The following is a 20,787-nucleotide window of genomic DNA, read 5'->3' as shown; positions in this document are numbered from 1 at the left end:
AAAAGTCAGTAAAATCACCCTTCAGCCTGTTCATAGAGAGAGAAACGCCAGCCTTTGATGTGGTACATGTGAACTCAGACCATAGAACAAAGCTGCCGTCACCCGTCACCAACAGCCAGATGTCAGAAGTAATCCGCACCTATTATTATTGAGTACCTGTCATGCATGATTCACAAGCAGCAATATCAATAGAGATATGTAAGTCTGCATGACATATAAACCCCAAAAGAGAGAACATAAATAAAATCAGTTCTCTAGAGGCCCTTGTGTTCAAATTAAACATGCGTAAAACGCTTGTATCAAATATATGCAGAACTCGTTTTTGGTTTTCTCCTTTTTCTTTTAGACATTTTCTTTTCCCCACAAGCAGATCTTAATCTAAACCCAGTAATAATGACATCTCTAATCTGTGATAATGCATATTCTAATCTGAATTGCGTTTCTTGTTTTGTAGCTCAAATGAACATGTTCCATCAGCAGCTGAATCTGCCTTTGAAATGATCTCTCTGGACGCTCGAGTAGAATATGGAATGTCTATACAATGCAAATGAGATTTCTCTGGACGTGCATAAATTAAGCAATGAGGTTCCAGCAATAACACAAGGCTGTGAGTTGCATCTATTAATAGATTAATAGAATTTAAAATAATGCTTTATTTACAGGATTCCTGCCCTGATGTTTCAAGAGCCAGTGGAACAAAGCCTCTGTCCTGTTTATCATAATGGAAGCTTTCTAAAGGAAAATCCATTACTTTTTGCTTTACAAACAAGAATGTGCTGAAAGTGCTTTCTTTATAGCACATTGATGCATCAACTTACAGGTCAAACTTACAGTGCTGCGCTAACATATAGTGAATGCCATACATTGAATATACATAATTGAACTTCTCCAGAGCGGTATATTTGATAAGATATCTTTGTCGTGTTGTTTTTTTTCTTCTTCTCTAAACGTCCCATAGGGCCACCAGCAGCAAGCCAAACTCCTCTTATGAAGAGAGACAACAATTTTCCACCATGCGAGTCAACTTTTTCATTCATCAAAATGGCAGAACACATGCATCCAGCTCCCCATAGAATTCCTCCCTAAGGAACATGCTTGTCACTGTGAGAAAACAGGTATACCAACAGTGTGTTAGGTAATAGGCCACCTCATTAATCACTAGAAGTTATTGCTTATGTAATGGCAAAACAACCTCAGCTCAACAAACTCATAACTTTGTGTTTAGTCTCATGTCATGACAAAGTACAAAATTGGTTGTACTATGAATTTTCCCGTCTTAACGAGCAGACAAGCAGTCGAAGACAAATATACTGTGTATATAATGGAAAAACAGCGGTCTGAGGATAATAAAAGAAAAAAAATTGTAGAAAACTGATTAAGTATATTGCAACAATCTGTAAAATACATGACTTTTGGGAATTGGCATATAGTGAATTTGTATCAGTGCAATTATAGGTTATTAGTTTGTTATTTAAAATGTATTGAAGGCTATGAGGATCACAAGCAGAATGGCTGAAATTAATTTCTGAGGTTTAAACGAACTACAATTATAACCGCACTGTAATTTTAAGTACAATCAACTTCGATGTTTGAGTCATTTGAACTGAAATTACATTAAACTGACTTAAAAAATGTATGAATCTTGTATAACTTACAGTTTAACTTACAATTGAGTTAAAGCAATGTAAAAAGGTCACACACGCACACTTTTGTTGGATTAGTTGTTTGAGATTTGAGTTTAGGAAACTCAATTTATGGAAGCCTATTCTTATCAGATTTAATTTAAATGTAACATTTATTAACATTTTCAGAGAATTTGGTCAGAAACTTGACTAAAAATACCTGTCAACAGCCATGAGTGGGCTGATACCGTAAAAAGGGAGCTATGATGCATGAACCTATTTAAATGTTAATCAGACGTATTATTTTCTTACATGACTTCTGTGACAGCACATCTAGGAAAGCCAACTTTGATAATTCATGACGTTCAGATACAAACCAGTTGTTTTTGAAAGAGCCCAGATTCTATTGTGACTCGGAAAAGCAAACGTTCAAATAAAAATTGTGAATCAGTAATTCATGAGGTTGAATGTTTAGGCAGCTACGGTCAAACAGGCCTGTAATCTGTGAGAATGATGTGTCATACACTTCAGAGTCGTCTACATGAATAATGCACATCTGTGTGGCTGGTTTCCCGCCTCTATTCGAATAGAATCGAGCACAGGTTGACAAAATGTTTCCCTTTTTATTATTTAGTGGAAATGTGCCTATTCTACACAACATATTGCATTTTGAAGTCCTGTATGTCAGCAGGTGAGCCTGATCCAAGCAAACAGCGCAAGCTTGCTATCATCAATAAGACATGAGATCACAAACAGGGCATAAACAGAGCTTACACATCAGCATTAAACGCCTGTACTCACAAACAGCTTGAAATGCAACTAAAAGTCTTCAGAGAAACAATTCTTTCTATGGTCAGCCGCTAACAACTTCCACAGATGACCCTCCTCAGCCCCCCTTGGGGTTGACCTATTTGGGTTTATCGATAATTGCTTATTGTAAAATGCAAATAATTACAACTTGCTGTTATTCCCAAGTTTGAAGCAAGGACTGTTTAGCAGCGTAGAAAGGTTGCAGTGCGGTGACATCTGTGCATGTATGAATGTGTGTGAGCCTGACATTTGTATACTCACTTTATAACACAAAACAGAATAAAGATCTCTCTAGACACCTCAGCTAATATAGACTAATGTATATATAAAAATGTCAACCATTTACAACAAATAAAACTAATGTTTTTTAGGTCAAGCAAAATTTAAAAATAAAAAATGAAATTGAAACTAATTTAAAGCTAAAAGCAAAAATTAAAATGGACTAAAATCATATATACACACTCACACACACACACCAGCCACCTTATTAGTTACACCTTGCAAATACCGTGTCAGTCCCCCTTTTGCCTTCAGAACAAGGTGCTGGAAACATTTCTCAGAGATTTTGGTCCATATTGACTTGATAACATTATGGAGTTGATGTAGATTTGTTGGCAGCACAAACATATTGTGAATTTCCTGTTTCACCACATCCCAAAGGTGCTCTATATGATTGAGATCTGGCTACCCTATCTCACGACCAATTCGTACGAATTCGTACCAGTGATTAAAAAGTGGCTAATTTGTACTAATTCGTACGACCTCACTTGTATGAATTCATACGATTTGTCTCTAAACCCACGTGATGGTTAGGTTTAGGGGCGGGATCAGGGGTAGGTCATTCGTCAATTGGCCAATTCGTAAAACATGTACGATTTAGCAAAATCATACTAAATTTGTACGAGTGAGGTCGTATGAATTGTTACGAATTAGCCACCTCGTAAAATTCGTACGAATTCCCGTGAGATCGGGTTGGATCTGGTGACTGTGGAAGCTGTTTGGGTGTTAGTGAACTCATTGTCATGTTCAAGAAACCAGTTTGAGATGATTTGAGCTTTGTGCCGTGCGTTATCCTGCTGGAAGTATCCATCAGAAGATGGAAACAACAGTCTGTGGCCATAAAGGGATGGACAAGGTCAGAAATAATACTCAGGTAGGCTATGGCATTTAAACGATGCCCAATTGGCACTAATGGGCCTAAAGTGTACCAAGAAAACATCCCCCACACCATTACACCACCACCACCAGCCTGCACAGTGGTAACAAGGCATGACGGATCCATGTTCTCATTCTGTTTACGCCAAATTCTGACTCTACCATCTGAATATCTCAACAGAAATCGAGACTCATCAGACCAGGCAACATTTTTCCAATTTTGTATTGTCCAATTTTGGTGATTGTAGGCCTCAACTTCCTTTTCTAATGTGACAGGAGTGGTACCCGGCGTGATCTTCTGTTTCAAGGTGTTGTTCGTTCAGAGATGCTTTTCTGCAGACCTCGGTTGTTACTTGAGTAACTGTTGCCTTTCTATCAGCTCAAATCAGCCTGGCCATTCTCCTCTGACCTCTGGCATCTACAAGGCATTTTCACCCAGAGGACTGCTGCTCACTTTTTTTCTCCAGACCATTCTCTGTAAAACCTACAGATGGTTGAGCATGAAAATCCCAGTAGATCAAGTTTCTGAAATACTCGGACAAGCCCGTCTGTCACCAACAACCATGCCACTATCAAAGTCAATAAAATCACCTTTCTTCCCCATTCTGATGCTCACTTTGAACTTCAGATTATCTTGACTACATTCCTAAATTGAGTTGCTGCCATGTGATAGGCTTAGATATTTGCATTAATGAGCTAAAAAAGCCAAAAAAGTACTAAATTAATGTCTATCCTAAGGTGTAGGCTACATCATATCACCAACACGCATATTGCCAGCATCTCCATATTTTCATGCAGAAATTGTCTAACACTGATGTTTACATAGAATGCTAGAGAAAAAGAACAAGCAAAGCACAAGTTGCTTTTTCCACCGAAGACGCGTTTAGCACAACAGTTAGCCGTGCCCAGACTCCTGACAGTAATTGCAGCTCAAGGAGGTCATCAATAATGTATTCAAGATCACTTACACATCATGGAGCAGTCATAGGTAAATGCTTCTACCCTAGCTATAAAAAACACCTATGGTTCAAGGAAAATTAGGCCTTCAAAAGGAACTTGTAAACAATTTACAGCATACTTACTTTATTATTACAGCACACATACTTTATTATTATTATACAGTAGTACAGTATTAATTAATCATTTAATACTTTGAATAAATGGGGATTAAAAAATAGCCTTTTACACAGTGATATGTTTACTACAAAATCTAAAGGTCATTTGTGATGCGCAAAAACATGTTTTTTTGTAACATCAATAGACTGAATATTAAAGCAAATATTTAGCCTAGTATTCTAAATTCAATTTAAGTAGTTTGAGCAGCATTTTACATTAAACAATCATCTTCTTTCTGCAGATTTCCCATGTAACGAATGAAGACAATGGGCAATGACAGTTTGATAGTTCTTCAGTGATCTGGGCCCGTAATAAAAAAGAAGCACACACTGAACTGAAGCTTTTTGACTCCATGCTTCCACTTAGTGGACAGATAATGAATCACACTTTTTAATTTAATCACTGACATTCTTATTAGCACTCATTGGCCTGGTTTTACAGAAAGGTCTTAGATTAAGATGCAAGACCTGTGGACAATTTAGTTCATTAAAGTAGTTTTTATAAACATGCCTTAGAAAGAAAAAAAAACATTACTGATGTCCATCTTGAGACAAAACAATGGCACTGGCATATGTCAGAGCAAGGTGCTTTCATCTCAAACATGCATTTTAGTCTGGGGCTATGCTTAAACCTGGTCTGTGAAACCAGGAGGCTAATTTTTTAAACCTGTTTTATGTTCATCTCCTTTTGCATTAAATAACAATCAAGTCCTGATTAGTAGTAATTCAGATTTTATTAAACACATCAAAACATGCATATTTTGCATTCTTGGATCTAAGCGTGAATATCTCGATAGTTAATGCGACGCTTGGATTCAGATCAGTCACAAAATCACCGATCTAACATAACAATGAACCTCTCCAACATCAATCTCCTCATTTACAGTACTAATTATGTAAATATCTGGCCTGAGTATCCGAGCTGATGGCATAATATTACAGGCATTTATGTGTATACCTGCAGTCCTATTGCTTTACTAATGGAACTAATTGGCCACTCCTTTAGAATAATTGCAGTGACTGGGGTCAAGTTCTCCACTGGCCTTTTCATTCAAGTATTGTTTTTCGGGATATACACAGAATAGAGAGCAATTAAGATAACAGTGGGAAGAGGTCCTTGCAGGGCTGGTGATGGTGAAAGATACTTGTAGTGTTATGCACAAGGTTGAACATGGGAGGATAGACCTAAACGAGTGTGATAGCAGGTAGTTTAGGGATACGTAGCATTACAAATGCATTGTAAATGCAAATTTAGCAGTAAATACATTTGGAAAATAGTTGTGCTGTCATATTTGACCAATGTGAGTTCAATGTGAAACGTAGTCATTTCCACACAAAACTGTAAGTCTGAAGGTTTTAAAAAGTACAAAAGCACACTTCCCCACAACAAGCTGCACAATTTGAGTATAATTTGTGCCAGTATGGAATGAGTTACACGCTGAAGTTGAATACTAGGGGGAAGGTGTGTTCAAATTTTTAACTCTAAAAGTGCGCTCAAAAATTTTGCAAGCAAAAAGGTGACCTGTTCATTATCAATAGCAGCTCAGAGATCACTTTCACACCAAGAAGCTTTCTTTTTGTCAGCAACTTCAACATGGGTAAAATCTGTGTTGCAGAATCTTTCACGCAGACGCGAAACTCCCGATTTCTATTGGAAAGACTGGACTTTGCTCGCAAAATGTTGTCAAGCAATGATAAATGTGACCTGCACCGCAAGTAAGAGCAAATACCACTAAATAAAATTTGTGTTGCCTATTAAACTGAAAAATTTGAAAAACAAAACCATGTTGTGGAAAGCAGTGTTTATTGTAAAAGTGTTCAAATATAAAAACCTTGTCCAAAACCTACTGGTTAAAAATGCACGATTGAGACACTATAAAAGTTCTTGCGCTGGACCCTTTGATTACTGTACTTAAAATGTACAGTACATCCCTTCACTAATGTACTGCATCATTAAAATCAAGTTAATCACTCAGTCTCCTTTAGGAACAGTGGGTGAGAGGGTATTACCAAATCTGAGAGGCAAACTTTCTCTACCACAGACTCTGACCACCCTCTATGACTAAGTTATGCCCTGTCATGTAGTCAGAGGCGTCAGATGCCAAGTATACCACTGCAGCTTGGAGGTCTGTCACTTGAGCCAGTCGTCCGGCTGGGATATCTGACAGCCAGCGCTGAACTAGAGGCTCCAGACTCTCTGAATGGATGAGAGGGGTGTCAACAATACCACTGTCGAGAAAAAAAAAAAGAGAGAGATCAGACATGAGAGGCAGGGAGACAGTGTTGTTTCAGGGCCACTTGCTTCAGTTATAGCAGTCACAGTGAGATAAAATGAAGTTGGCTATCCTTCAAGAAGCTCAGTAGTGAGCAGAACAGCTCTGATGGTGTTTACACTGGTTCATTTTGCTTTGATGGATGATAGTGAGATTGACACACTCCTAACTGACCTTCACAAGTCTTTAAGCTGACATGAAATTAAAACTGACCCTAGTAAGTGGTGTATTATTATAACTTTCTATTAATCTGTTTCCACAAAATAAGCACAACCTTTTTTTTTTAACTGTGATAATAATAAAAAAAGTTATTGAGCACCAAATTCGCATACTAAAATGGTTTCAGAAGGATCAGGTGACACAGAAAACTGCTTAAAAATTCAGGACTAAATTACATCAAATAGTATTATTATTATACACATTCAAATATTATAAAATGAAAAACAGTTATCGATCCTAAAATTTTTATCATTTGCTGATAATTTACTCACCCCCAACTTAGTCATCCAAGATATCCATGTCATTCTTTCTTCAGTCGAAAAGAAATTAAGGTTTTTGATGAAAACATTCCAGCATTTTTCTCCATATAATGGACTTCAATGGGAGCCAAAAGGTTCAAGGTCCAAAAGACAGTTTCAGTGCAAACTGCAAACTGTTCAAAGGGCTTTAAACGATTCCAGACGATGAATAAGTGTCTTATCAAGTGAAACGATCGCTCATTTCAAAAATAAATAACAAAGTTTAAGTTGTATAAGCTCAAATGGTCGCCTTGCTCTGTTCTGACACGCACGTTTGTGACTCTCCTGTTCGAATTCGTTTATCAAAATGAACAAATCTTTTTTTGTGTCATTTGGTTCATTCAACGAACGAAATGAACAAGTTGATTCGGGAAAAGATAAGAGATTAGACACTTATTATTGTCTGTAATCGTTTAAAGCCTTTTGAACAGTTTGCACTGAAACTGTCTTTTGGACCTTGAACCGTTTGGTTCCCATTGAAGTCCATTATATTGAAAAAAAATCCTGGAATGTTTTCATCAAAAACCTTAATTTCTTTTCGACTGAAGAAAGAATGACATGGACATCTTGGATGACGTGGGGGTGAGTAAATTATCAGCAAAAGTTTTTTTTAAAAAGTGAACTACTCCTTTAATAAATTAATCCATTTGGTAAAGAATGCACACATTCCAAACAATTTTGAAAGGATAAAGTTAATTATTGCCCTTTATTCTTATTTATTTGAGAATAATTCCTCATTCCCTATGAAATAGTCAGCACTAAAAGTTAAACTAAAGGGGTGCTGGATCAACGACTGTCCACGTCAATTGGAAATTATGTTTGAACTTCAGTGGCGCTTTTGTCCCTAACTAAGTGAAATGCACACCAATTTGGAACAAATGTACTTCACAGAGAGACAGCTGCATGGGAAACGGAGCCTGTCTGGTCACACACTCAATGACAGACCCAATCCTCAATAGCCTTCCACACCATTTAAGCCTGGCCGAATAGCTTATATTCAATTCAACTTGAATTCCGACACCGCGGCTAAATCAGGGGCGCTGAAATAGCATGTGACACCTTTGGTAAGCATATTTAAATCTCAATTATATTTCTCATCAGCACAGCTTTATCTGGGAACCCGTCCTGGCAATCAAAGGCTTACTGTTTTCCCTCAGCCAATTTTGTAGATAATGCAGCTTATCACTGTCGCGGCTAAAGTTGCCAATGAAATCAGGTGGCAGTCAACCTCACACGCGCTAATTGTGGTCCTGCCGCCTTTATGCATATTTACCAACCGTCACTTCACAGAAATCAGGGGCCCATTGAGAGACCTCGTATTTGAGGGAGGAGTGGGAGTTCGGCAGAGAGAAAGGAATTGCTTCCTCGCAAATTAAAATTAGAAAACAAGCTGGTGCTTTACAGAAATGAATAAAGAGCACATGCATGCGTGTTGCGGATTTGCTGTGGGAACCACGGGGGCTTGGGGATGCTCGGCTTCAAGCGACACGCTCACGCTTCCTCTTGCTCTTTTCTTCCTTTCCTCAGAAGAACTGCGCTGACAAATAGATACAAACAAGGCTGCCATTGTTTTGCTGACACTTCAGCTGAAGAGGCTAATTTGAATCCCTAATTGAATATAACAATTAAAGAAACTGTTTGCTCTACTCATCCCTCTAGACGTCATCCAATTAAGTCGGGTGCATTGTTTTACACTGTAATTTAGTAACTGAGTCTCAATTGTGTGGCCCATTGTGGAAAATAATGCTTTTGACCCTGTCAAAACAAATTAAGTTTCCACTTAAATATCAAAAAACTGCTCTCTCTGTTTAATTGGTGCAATGTTCATAAAGGCCTTTTTTGTTTGCACAAAAAGTTGGCATTGATTCATGTGTTACATTCGAAAACATAATACAGGGAAGAACCGGAGCATGCTTAAGATTTCATGTAGAGGGAAATAATCAAGTTAGCAGCAATAAAAATGTATTCAAGTGAAACTATGACTTAGAGGGTTAGTTCACCTAAAAATGAAAATTCTGTCATCACTTACCCACCCTTATGTTATGCCAAACTTGTATGAGTTTCTTTGTTATGTTGTACACAATACAAGATATTTTAAAGTATGTTATGTTAAAGTATGGTATTCAATGAGTGTATGGTAGCCATTGACTTCCATAGTAGGAAAAAATATATATACTATGGAAGTCAGTGGCTACTGTCAACTCTCTGGTTACCAACATTCCTTAAAAAATCTTCTTTTGCATTCAACAGAACAAAGAAACTCATACAGGTTTTAAACCACTTAAGGGTGAGTAAGTAATGACAGAATTTAAAGGGGTGATGAACTGAGAAATCAAATTTGCCTTGAGCTTTTGTTATCTAAGAAGTCATCATATTATAAGAATATCCTGTAAGTTTCAGAACTGAAAACGTCCTTGTTAGTCCAATAAAAGCTTTTATTAACACCAGGCTCAGCAAACGACTCATTTGTCAAAGTGGGGAACTATGACGTCAAAGAGGATAAAACACCACCCCCGCAGAAGAAGATCAACGCCTACTTCAACACGGCCGGTTTAGCCCCGCTCACCGAATTCACGAATAGCTAAATAACATAGGCCTACCTTGTGATGACAAACCGGATCGAGCTACCAAGCAAGACAAAATATTGTGCAGTGCCTGGTTGTGGAAGAAGACAGTCGCTGCATAAGCTTCCTCTAAATTCCAATAGGACTGCATGGATAAACTTTACTTTTAATGACGTTCCAGCAAAACATTGTCCGTCACTGGATTTGCGGACCGATTAAGAGTAAAGAACGGTGGTGTGCCGTCTATATTGGATCTGACAGGATTGGTGCAACACACGGACTCTGGGTCGAACATGTATGGGAGAATTCCGGTTGCCATTTTACAACATTGGACGTTTTCAAAACAATTTCCCCCAAGTGCATCGACAGGTGAGTTGAAACTCATTATAATATGCAAAACTGTTATCCACTCACAGCAGTGGGCGTTTACTTCCAAGTCCTCAGTGCGAGACGCCCATAAAAACCGAGCGTTTTTCAGCTAGGCTCAAAACTAGGGTTTAAAATAGCCTGTTACTTATTCATTTTGATGTTTTTGAAAGCAAAAACAAAGCGAACGTCATAAGTTGACCTAAGACAATAATATCATCATAAAATTTAAAAAGCCAGTTCATGACCCCTTTAAATTTCTGTCTGAATCAACCTCTTTAACCCAGAAAGCACAGTCTATGTTCACTTACGGGGAGATACAATTGACTCGAACGCCTCGGTCGATCCACTCTGTGCCCAGGGTTTGAGTGAGCTTTACCACCCCAGCTTTGGATGTGTTATAGGACAGTTGCTTCTGTGGGTGCGGCACTGTAGAGAAGGACACAGCACATTTAAATATTATTAAGAACATTTTTATCCGTTTCTAATATTGAAATTCTATTAAGTGATTTGATGAAATCATGACATTAAAGTGAGTGCATTTCCTATACTGGATAATAGTGACTGCCCTTGTTCAGTGGCCTTGGGTCCAGATTTTTCCCATTGATTTTCTCCATAGGGATTTTAAAAGCCTCTTTAATAAAGAGTTCTGGTTTTATGATATCATTAAAAATCTATTTGTCTGTGGAGAAAATTAATATAATTTTATATATATAAAAAAAACTTACACAGAAGCATGAGATGGGACATATATTCAAAGGGACTGTCTTCAGTTTGTGTCATGAGAAAACCCTATTTTGCTGGTAGCATTTTATTGACAAAACATGTGCAACCCTCAAGATGATCCATCAATAGTTTTGGTCCATTTTCCCAGAAGAAAATCCTTCAAATGAGTGCATCTGCTAACTTGATGTAACACTTTTCGCAATTGCTTCAATGCTGGTTCCATTAAGTTAGCAGATGCACTCATTTGAAGGACTTTTTCTTCTGGGAAAAATAAAAATAAAAATGGACCAGCATTGAAGCAATTGCGAAAAGTGCTACATCAATAAACTAAAATTAATTAAATAAACCAACTTTTAAACACACATTAAAATCCATATCATACTCTGTAATGACCTAAACATGTGATTAATACAAGGCCCGATTACTTCATTCCCCTCATAACTCAGCGAGAGGGTCATGAACTCCAATGTGACGTGAAAACACTTTCATTAGCTTTTGGGACCCCGCAGATGAAGCGATGTAAAATTAATTACTGGGGATGTTCGGTGTGCATCATCTTCAGAAACAAAGGCAAAACGCCATTTGTTTGCCTTGACCATCGCAGATGCTCGACGCTGCATGCGATGCAGGGAAAAAGGGGCTCGCTTGATTAATCATCACGAGGGAGGCTCCAAGTTACATGCAACTTTAGTAGTTAACCTCGTCACCCGGTGATCTCACTGCCAAATTGCCGTGGTTGGGAGTGGGATGATAAATACGGCACAGCTGTGCGAAGGCAGCGGCCAGTCCTGTGGAGATGGGTTTGCGCTCTCTGGCCCCTCGTTTGTTTTAAAGGAGAAATGCTAACCGGACAATTGTCAGGTTGCACTGACTGGGCCTGGTTTTCGAGGGATACCATTGTATCAAAAAAAGAGGCTGTTCTTTGCCTAAAAATAAGCTTCAGGATTCTAGGTCTGTCTTATCGGCACACAAAAAGGCCAACACGTATTAATCCTAGCTGAAAATGCGTTGAAAGAACAGGCCTTCTGCGCGGCATTGATGTTTCAAAGAACATTGCGAGCAGTCAGCTTGAGAGGATAAAGAGGAAATTGAAACATATCTTCAATCACATTCAACATTCATACATTTCACATTTTAAGAGCAAAGAAACAAGCCTCCTCTCTGATCTGTAAATTTCAGAGATGTTGCAGGTCATTGTGATGTCATCAGAGCCTGATTTGTCATCCAAAACTAGAGTATTAAATGGATATCTCGCTCACCAAAAAAGGCAATTTGGTCATCAATGTGTCACCATCATGTGGGTCCTAACCTATGGGATTTCTTTATACAGTGGAACACAAAAAAGAAGTTTCATGGAATGCTGTCAGCGGATTTTTTTGAGATTTTCAGTCAATCAAATCCGTTTCCCACACTAAAATATCGTATGGCTTTGACATGTGAACTACTTTTATGGTACTCTTTAATCCTTTTTAGAGCTGGACAGCTCCTGCTCACTATATGTTTTTGCTGTATGGAATAAATCTGCATGAACATTCTTCTCAGCATTTCTACAAAGGAAAAAATCGTATAGGTTTGAAATGAAAATGGTGTAGAATTTTTGGGTCAACTAACCCTTTAACAGCCAGTCTTGTTCAGGTCTCACTTCATGTGTAAATGCATGACGCCACCTATCTTCCATGTTAGGTCAAATACCTCTTTCATCAATGGGCCGAACAGTAGAAAAATACAAATCCAAAAAAGATCATTTGAAATATTCCAATTTGTACTTAAACTGGTTGAAGGGAATGCCACTGTGCTATTCACCAGATGGACAGAGGTAGTGTCATTGTGCATTTTAATGGGACTTTCAAGATGTATTCCCCAACTTGGCTACAACAGCCCCCATCTGATTACACATTATGACAATATTATAACAGATGTCCAGGCCAATAAAGAAAATTCCTGAAGGACTGTATGTAATGTGAGTAATTGATCACTTTTTTCCCCTTGCCCTCTACTCCCCCTTCCTTCTCTCTCTCTCTCTCTCTCTCTCTCTCTCTCTCTCTCTCTGTACTTCCTTTAGCAGCATGCTCCTTTGTTACAGATTGCACCCACAGTTGGGACTAGCGTCCATATGGTACACAAGTTTTTTGGCTACTTGACTACACTGTTGATGGAGTGCTGCTGTTGCACAGCGAGGGACCTGTTGGGAGAAATTGTGTTACGCTGTGCCGCAAATAAAGTTCGTTTACAGCATGCGGCATAAAAACCCAACACTGTTTTTATTCCGCAGCTCTAAACGGAGCACCCAGTTCCGGAGGCATACCAGGAAGTCCCTTTACGCGAGGCTGAACAAGTTGCAATTTACAGCTTTTCAACAGCGTTACACAGTTGTCATGTTTATAATGATGCAAAAACAGCCTTGTGAAGGGCAATATGGTTGAACAAACAATAAAAGGGCCAGTGATGGCTGAACACACACAGTTTGAGCACACATGCTATATCAAATCTGTAAAGGTGTATCACAATTTAGGTCTGTAATAGCATGCATCTAATTTCTGTATTAAAATTCACTTTGATGTATAGTAGAATAAATAAAAAAAATGCCAGGGTGATACAAAAGTGAAAACATAATGAAGAAAAGGCCTATATATAGACACAATATATAGACACAATTTACTTGATGGTTACCTACTTTATACCACATGACATTTTTAAACAAACTTTTCTTTGTTTTTCAAAAACTTGTGAAACTGACATGAATATAAAGAGTACATTTCTAATAGCTTGGTACGTGTTTTAGAATAGATTTCTAAACCATTTTTCCTCGTCTTAAATCATGGACAAGTGTACCTATACGGTATTACAAAAACATCTCTTTCCAAAACCCCACCCCTACATTTGATGAGAGTATTAAATTCAGGGAAGAGACAGTGTAATATCTCAGCTTATGGCGGCATAAAAATCATCACTCACCTATTAAACTGGCCATGGAAGCTGTGTTGATTATCTTGCCGTATCCTTGCTTCAGCATGACACGACCGGCCGCCTGAGGCGGTAATTTGAGGGAGAGAAGAGACAAATGTGCTTTCAGAGAAAAGTATTGACACCTTCACTAATCAGACTTCAACGTCTACAGTCTACAGGGAGAGGAATAACAATCCCCGCATGAGGAGAGAGACAAAAAGTGTCAAAAACTCTGGGCGTTCATTTTAATGCACGCAAGGCATCTCCATCACCTCTCGGTTTTGTGTAAAACAGCTTACTCTGATTTATCTGGTGCCTGGCAGGATTTAATGTCTTCTAATGCTGTAGGTATGAAATCACTTTCCTTCACACTTCCCTGTTCACCTATCAAAGCTTTTATTCCGTCTCCCGGGAAATGTCAGAAACTCATGGAAAAGTTGTTGCTAATATACAAAAGCAATTCGAATCTGCAAAAGTTCGGGAAAATGCAAGTAGTAGCAACCCATGTGACAAAACTGCTCTTAAACATACAAAACAATCCATGGAGACCAGTGGCTGTTAGCTTCAGTGGCAATTTTGCTTGGTTTAATGTGACAAAAAAAAAACTATATGTAAGGTGAACCTGGGTTCAAATCTTTTCAGGCTAAACAAAACCGCACAAATAATCTAAGTTTAAACTTTGGTCAGGTCTAATCTTATCTAGGCCCCTTCTGGTGAAAGCATGATGCTGACTGTGGGTCGATGAAATCTTTAGCTATTGCATGCCGCATTATTACCATGATTTTCTTTTTCAGCAAAACTAAATGGTTTAGCTCAGCTGCAATTAATGACAAATAAAATGCATAGATGATGTGGTACCTGACAACACATGAAAGTCCCTCTGAGGTTAACATTAAAGGTTTGGTCCCATTCCTCTAGACTAGTGTCCTCACTAGCAGAGTTTTTGTTGATGCCAGCGTTGTTGCAAGCGATGTGAATTGTGCCCCATTTTGAAACAATGTTGTCAATCATCTGCTCGACGTCCTCTGGTTTGCTAATGTCTGCAGCCACAGCCATGCTCACAATGCCTGGAGCGGCATACATACACAAGAAGCAAATGATAAGACACAAACAAAACTTTAGTATATTATGAAATAGCCAGTCAAATAAAGGCTTTTGGAGTGCCTTGGACTTCCTTCTACTACTGGACATTTTTTTCCCTTTTCCTATGAAATAAATGTGTTTGTCCCTGAAAAAAATAGACAAAAGATGTCAAAATCCGTCTGAACAGCAGGGAAAGTTTGGAACTATGATACATTGGCGCCATCTGCTGATCAATTCAAATAATGTAAACATTATAAATACAATAGTAAGTAAGCAGTATTGTTTTCTATTTAATTATATACATATTTTTTTTCCATGCAAATAAAATTTTGTGTATTTTATATATTCATTTTAGTTTAAGTTTGAGCAATTTTGTTACATGTTTGTCATTTTCCTAATTTAATCCTTTAACCTAAACAACTTATTTCAGTTAGTTGCAGAGGCAACATGTCACATTTTTACATTCTTTAAGTTTGTTAAATATTTATATTTTAATTTGTTTCAATTACCGAAAAACACTTACCTTTCAAAGTCAGTTCATGGGCCACATTTTCAGCTTTTCCCTTGTCCATGTCTATAATGGCGACTTTGGCTCCAGCCTCTCCGAGAGCATGTGCGAAGGCCCTGCCGATGCCCTGGCCGGCCCCGGTCACATAAGCCACTTTCCCATCCAAACGCAACCTGTCCAGCACTTGCTTGCCTTGAACTCCTCGAAACACCTCGTCATAGGTTACAGTGCTCTATGAAGCATAGATCATCATCATTGCTTTGATCAACAAATGTACTGTCAATTTGCATAAAAAAGCAAGTATTTGAGTTTAAAAACAATTAAGGCATAAAAATACCTCCTCATGTTTGTTTGGTGTGTAGGGTACTCTTCGTGTTATAGTCAGGCCATCTCTCAGAGGAATAATAACCTATAAACACAGGTTAACTGACAAATTCAGACACATAACAAAAATATTATAATACATCATATAATGTTTATTGTAAAATATCAGGAATAAAAGTTAACATTAGTGAGAAGAACATGCATACCTGCTCTACTCGAGGATCATTTGTGACAAACTGATTAAACTCTTTCAAGGCTTTTCCATTTTCATCTGCTGAATCCTTGAGGTAAACTCTTCCTTTAAACAGTGTGTTGTCTACACATATAACACCATCTATCCGGAGAAGGTTATGGTCCAGGAGGAACTTGTAATAGTTTATGTAGTTCTGTTTGTCTGCATCGATGAAAACCATGTCAAACTGCTCTCCTGTGGCAGCTAATTCCTGCAAAACAGTGGAGCATTTTTTAAAAACAAAATAATACTAATTCCTGACAGGGCAGGACATGTTTGAAAGCGCTGGGGTGTCCAACCTTTAGGGTGTCCATAGCAGGCCCAGTCTTTACAGTTATCTTTTTACCATGGGGAGACTTGTCAAATATGGGTTGTGCGAAGTCTTTCAGGTAAGGCTCGAGCTCACAGGCAATAAGATGGCCATTTTCTGGTAAGGCTTCTGCCATTGACAAAGCCCCATATCCTGTGAACATTCCTATCTCTAAGACCCTCTTTGCTTTGGTCATGTGGACCAGCATCTTCAATACCTGACCTATAGAATGACAATAAACAGAATAAGTTGTTAATGACAATAACAATATAAAATAACTGTTTTCTACTATAGTATTACATTTTAAAGCACAATTCATCCCTGTGATGGCAAAGCTGAATTTCCATTCTTCAGTGCCACGCTATCCTCTAAAATGCTGACTTGATGCTCAAGTAAAATAATTCTTATTATTATCACAGTTGAAAATGGTTTTGCTACTTGATATTTTTGTGGATACAGTGATGAATTTTTCAGGATTCTTTAATAGAAAGGTTAAAAGAACAGCATTTATTCGAAATATCACTTTTTGTAACATTATAAATGTCTTTCTTTACTGTCACATACTGTCACGACCAATTTAATGCATCCTTGCTGAATAAAAGTATACATTTCTTTCACAAAAAAAAAAAAAACTTACAGACCCAAATTTTTTGATTGGTTGTATGAACTGAGATTAAAATATTGAAAGATTTTTATTTTTAAGATTTATACCTTCTACCTGTCCAGTTATGCATGTAATCGGAAGCTTGAATAAGGTTTTTCCATCCTCATGCACCTTGTTCCAGTCATGAGAAACTGATTTCCTAAAGAAAATAAATAATGTGAAACTATGTGTTTATTGCATAAACATATAGTTCATAAAAAAAAAAATAGCCAAATAAGCTTGCACTCCACAACCAGCAAACACAGAAACACACCCTAAATTAAGACACATTATTCACAGAACTGGTAATCTACAGAGTTTTGGTTACCAATACAACTCAGCCAACGGTTCACTCTCCTGGCTGCTCATTTGTTCTAGGTAACCATCCAATCCGCTAGCGACGTCCAGGGCCTTCTGAATATTATCACGCAGCCCAGCTGGAATATTTGCATTTTTCTCCACAATCTCTTTAGCCTTCAGCAGGTACTCAACGACAAACTCCACAGGAGTGTCTGAAACTAATTTTCAAAAGATGGATTAGTGAATAAGTAATATGAGATTTTGTAGATACATGTGTTATGATGTGTATAATCATGGAAATGTTACATTTGAGTTTTCACATTGGTATGTGATCCAGCTACAACACTTAATTACTGATGCCTACTACTGGCAGTTGGCCTAAACTAAGATTTGGAAGCGAGAACTGGTTACATAGCACACCAATACTGTGTCACACATCACATAAATGTATTGAACACGCAAGCCATGTTACTTATCCTACTTGCAATCATTCAAAGTTACCAAAAATTCTGAGTGCAATTTGTTGCTAACACTGTCTACACTGACAAAAGACAATATAGAACCTCTTAGAAACTCGACACACATTTCACAAAAGGTTAATTCACACAAAAATTAAAATTCTGTCATTAATTACTCACCCTCGTGTCGTTCCAAACCCGTAAGACTTTCGTTCATCTTCGGAACACAAATCTTCTTCGGAACACAGATCTTTTGGATGAAATCTGAGAGCTTTTTGTAGCCTACCTCCACTGACAGATACGCAACTGACACTTTTGATGCTTCAAAAAGTGCATATAAAGACTTTTAGTTTAATTCAAATTTTCTGAAGCGATTTCTGAAGATCGCTTTAGATAAAACGATTGAATTTAGGCTTTTATTCACATTTAAACGTTGTTTAGAGCACAAAAACAGAAGCTCAAAGCTCAAATGTGCTATGTAACACATGAGAATGAACCTCATTGGTCCTCGCAGAAGCTCAAACGTGCTGCAAACATATTGAGCTTCCGTTTACCGTTTGATGTGCGAGTTGATGAATGTTTATACGAGAATAAAAGCCTAAATTCAATCTGCTCATCATATAAAGCAATCGTGTCTCTTTGGAAAATTCGGACAAAACCTTTTGATTCATATGGATTAGTTTTACGATCGCTTTTATGAACTTTTTGAAGCGTCGAAGATTTAGTTGCATAGCTGTCAATGGAGGGACAGAAAGCAAAAAGATGAAGATGAACTAAAGTCTTACGAGTTTGGAACGACACGATGGTGATTAAGTTGATTAATAACAGAATTTTCATTTGAGTGAACTATCCCTTTAAATCGAAGGTCTGCGATTGGTGCGTCTTGCTGGAGAAGCGCGTGTGTATTGTTGACTGTCTGTTTTGCTGCACGTTTACTAGTCTACTTAAAAAAAATTACTGGCATTGGTGGTTCCATGAAGAAACTTAACATCCTGGAACATTGCAAAAGTAGAGGGAAAAGGTTATTTCGATTTTTTTTTTTTTTTTAATGTTCCTCTAAGAAAGAACTGGTCACTGAAAGCTTTATGAAACAAAAATGGTTGCCCTATTCATTGCACCGCTACAAAAAAAAAATAAATGTGTAGCCCTTTTTAACCTTTATTTTAAGAATAGCCTAGCCTTGACAGTAGCAACGCTGTCGACACCTCTGACCGAGCTCAGTGACACACTAACCCTAACTGGAATCCCACTGGGTTGAAAGTTATTTTCGGCTGTGTAACGTACATTCTCAGTAAGAGTTGTGAGACTACATTAAACGCGCATTAGTTCACTCGAAACAAACAAAACTGACGTTATTTCAGAAAATGTGGAGTTTGGCTTGTCATGTAGCAATCTGTAATTAGTTTGGGAACAACCCGACGCACGCAAACATTCCTACCTTTTGCTGCCTGCATAGCGAATCCTCGTAGATTGAATCGGAAGAGTTGTGTTGGCCGAGTTCCCCGTTGCACATGCCCACCTTACAGGCATTAACGTTACGCAAACTATCACGTCACAAACTTACACAAGTTAACGTCGAATACTCAGTCAATGCATGGCTCCCTCAGTTTCCGTCCGTGACACTCACACACTCTCTCTCTCTCTCTCTCTCTCTCTCTCTCTCTCTCTCTCTCTCTCTCTCTCTCTCTCTCTCTCTCTCTCTCTCTCTCTCTCTCTCGCATGATAGCCTGCATGTGTGAAGAAAAACTTTGCAAGAAATATCTAGTTAAAAATGCAAAGATGTAGCCAACTAGGCTAAATATAGCCTAATAATATCAGTTTTACATGTGAATAATATAAACTTTTGCAGGTTTTTTTAATTGAAAATATTTAGATTGAGAAGGGGTACTTTGTTCAGGGGGCCCATGTGCCCCAAAAAGGGAGAACTGTGATTAATGTGTTTATATGTATTGTTTTTTTTTTCTCGAGTTCCCCCCCCCCCCCCATTTAAAAAAAACACATGAAGTTAGCAATTCCAAAGTTCCAAATGTTCGATAACTTGACATGGTAGAGCAAAGTTCAAGTCAATATATATATATATAATTTCTAAAGAAGTTGCTGCCTTAAGTACAATCAACTGGACTGTGAGTCATTTCAACTTCAATTATATTAAATTATATTATATTAAGTTGCGTAGGCTAACTTTTACAAAAAGTAGAAAACTGTTAAAATTATTTTGATGATGTTAAAGTCATGTAAAAATGTTGTCATGACTTGTTGATCATATCATTTTTTTACAGTCTAAATAAAACTCTAGAGGATCTTATGGAATTTGCTAATATCATTACAAAAGTTAAGGCTATAACATATGCACTATCTACCCCCTTCAAGAGCAAACACGAAAATTGGCTACAGTTATTCCAAAGTGCATGATGGGTTAGCCTACTTGATTTTGGAATGCAATGAGGTCTGCACTAACTTTACTTAAGTGTGCACGTGGTTGCTTATCAAACAGAGTCAAACCTGCTAAACCTGCTTGACTTCATATGGTCTTTTCCTTATCTTCCTTATGTTATTCCTCGTTTTAGTTTAATTTAAGATAATTCATAATTGCCTTGTTTGTGTGCTCCAAAAAAATTGTCAAATAATTGGGATAAAAAAAGAGGGATGCATTTGCCTCATCTTCGTGTGTATCATCAAATGAGAGTTCGCGCATTCTTTAAACACCGATATTGACATGACTTAGTCTTCGGAATCCATGAATCTACAAATCCAAAATGAGAGCCTAAGTTACACTTTGGTGCCCATTTAGGCTACTTTTTTTTTTCTTTTTTTTTTTTTTTTGTAAATCATTA

General features: G+C 37.7%; 1 protein-coding gene across 2 annotated transcripts; it reads right to left on the bottom strand.

Moving 5' to 3' along the window:
• Window positions 1–6,487: 6,487 nt before the first annotated feature.
• Window positions 6,488–19,647, bottom strand: LOC120491652 (uncharacterized). 2 transcript variants are annotated; one of them, XM_039689618.2, is made up of 11 exons: window positions 19,392–19,647; window positions 17,524–17,713; window positions 17,264–17,355; window positions 16,542–16,774; window positions 16,217–16,453; window positions 16,024–16,095; window positions 15,702–15,918; window positions 14,954–15,162; window positions 14,105–14,177; window positions 10,735–10,852; window positions 6,488–6,931 (listed from the first exon to the last, which is right to left on the bottom strand). In XM_039689618.2, exons 1-11 carry the CDS (start codon window positions 19,405–19,407, stop codon window positions 6,736–6,738), a joined length of 1,653 nt encoding a protein of 550 aa, XP_039545552.2. In that variant the 5' UTR covers window positions 19,408–19,647; the 3' UTR covers window positions 6,488–6,735. The 2 variants fall into 2 exon arrangements, with proteins under 2 accessions (XP_039545552.2, XP_088990489.1); XM_089134363.1 differs by lacking the exon at window positions 19,392–19,647 and adding an exon at window positions 18,134–18,435.
• Window positions 19,648–20,787: the final 1,140 nt, after the last annotated feature.

Source organism: Pimephales promelas, chromosome 8, assembly GCF_988280905.1.
Source record: "Pimephales promelas chromosome 8, fPimPro1.hap1.1, whole genome shotgun sequence".
NCBI classification, from domain to species: Eukaryota; Metazoa; Chordata; class Actinopteri; order Cypriniformes; family Leuciscidae; genus Pimephales; species Pimephales promelas.
This window is presented reverse-complemented; position numbering and strand designations above follow the sequence as displayed.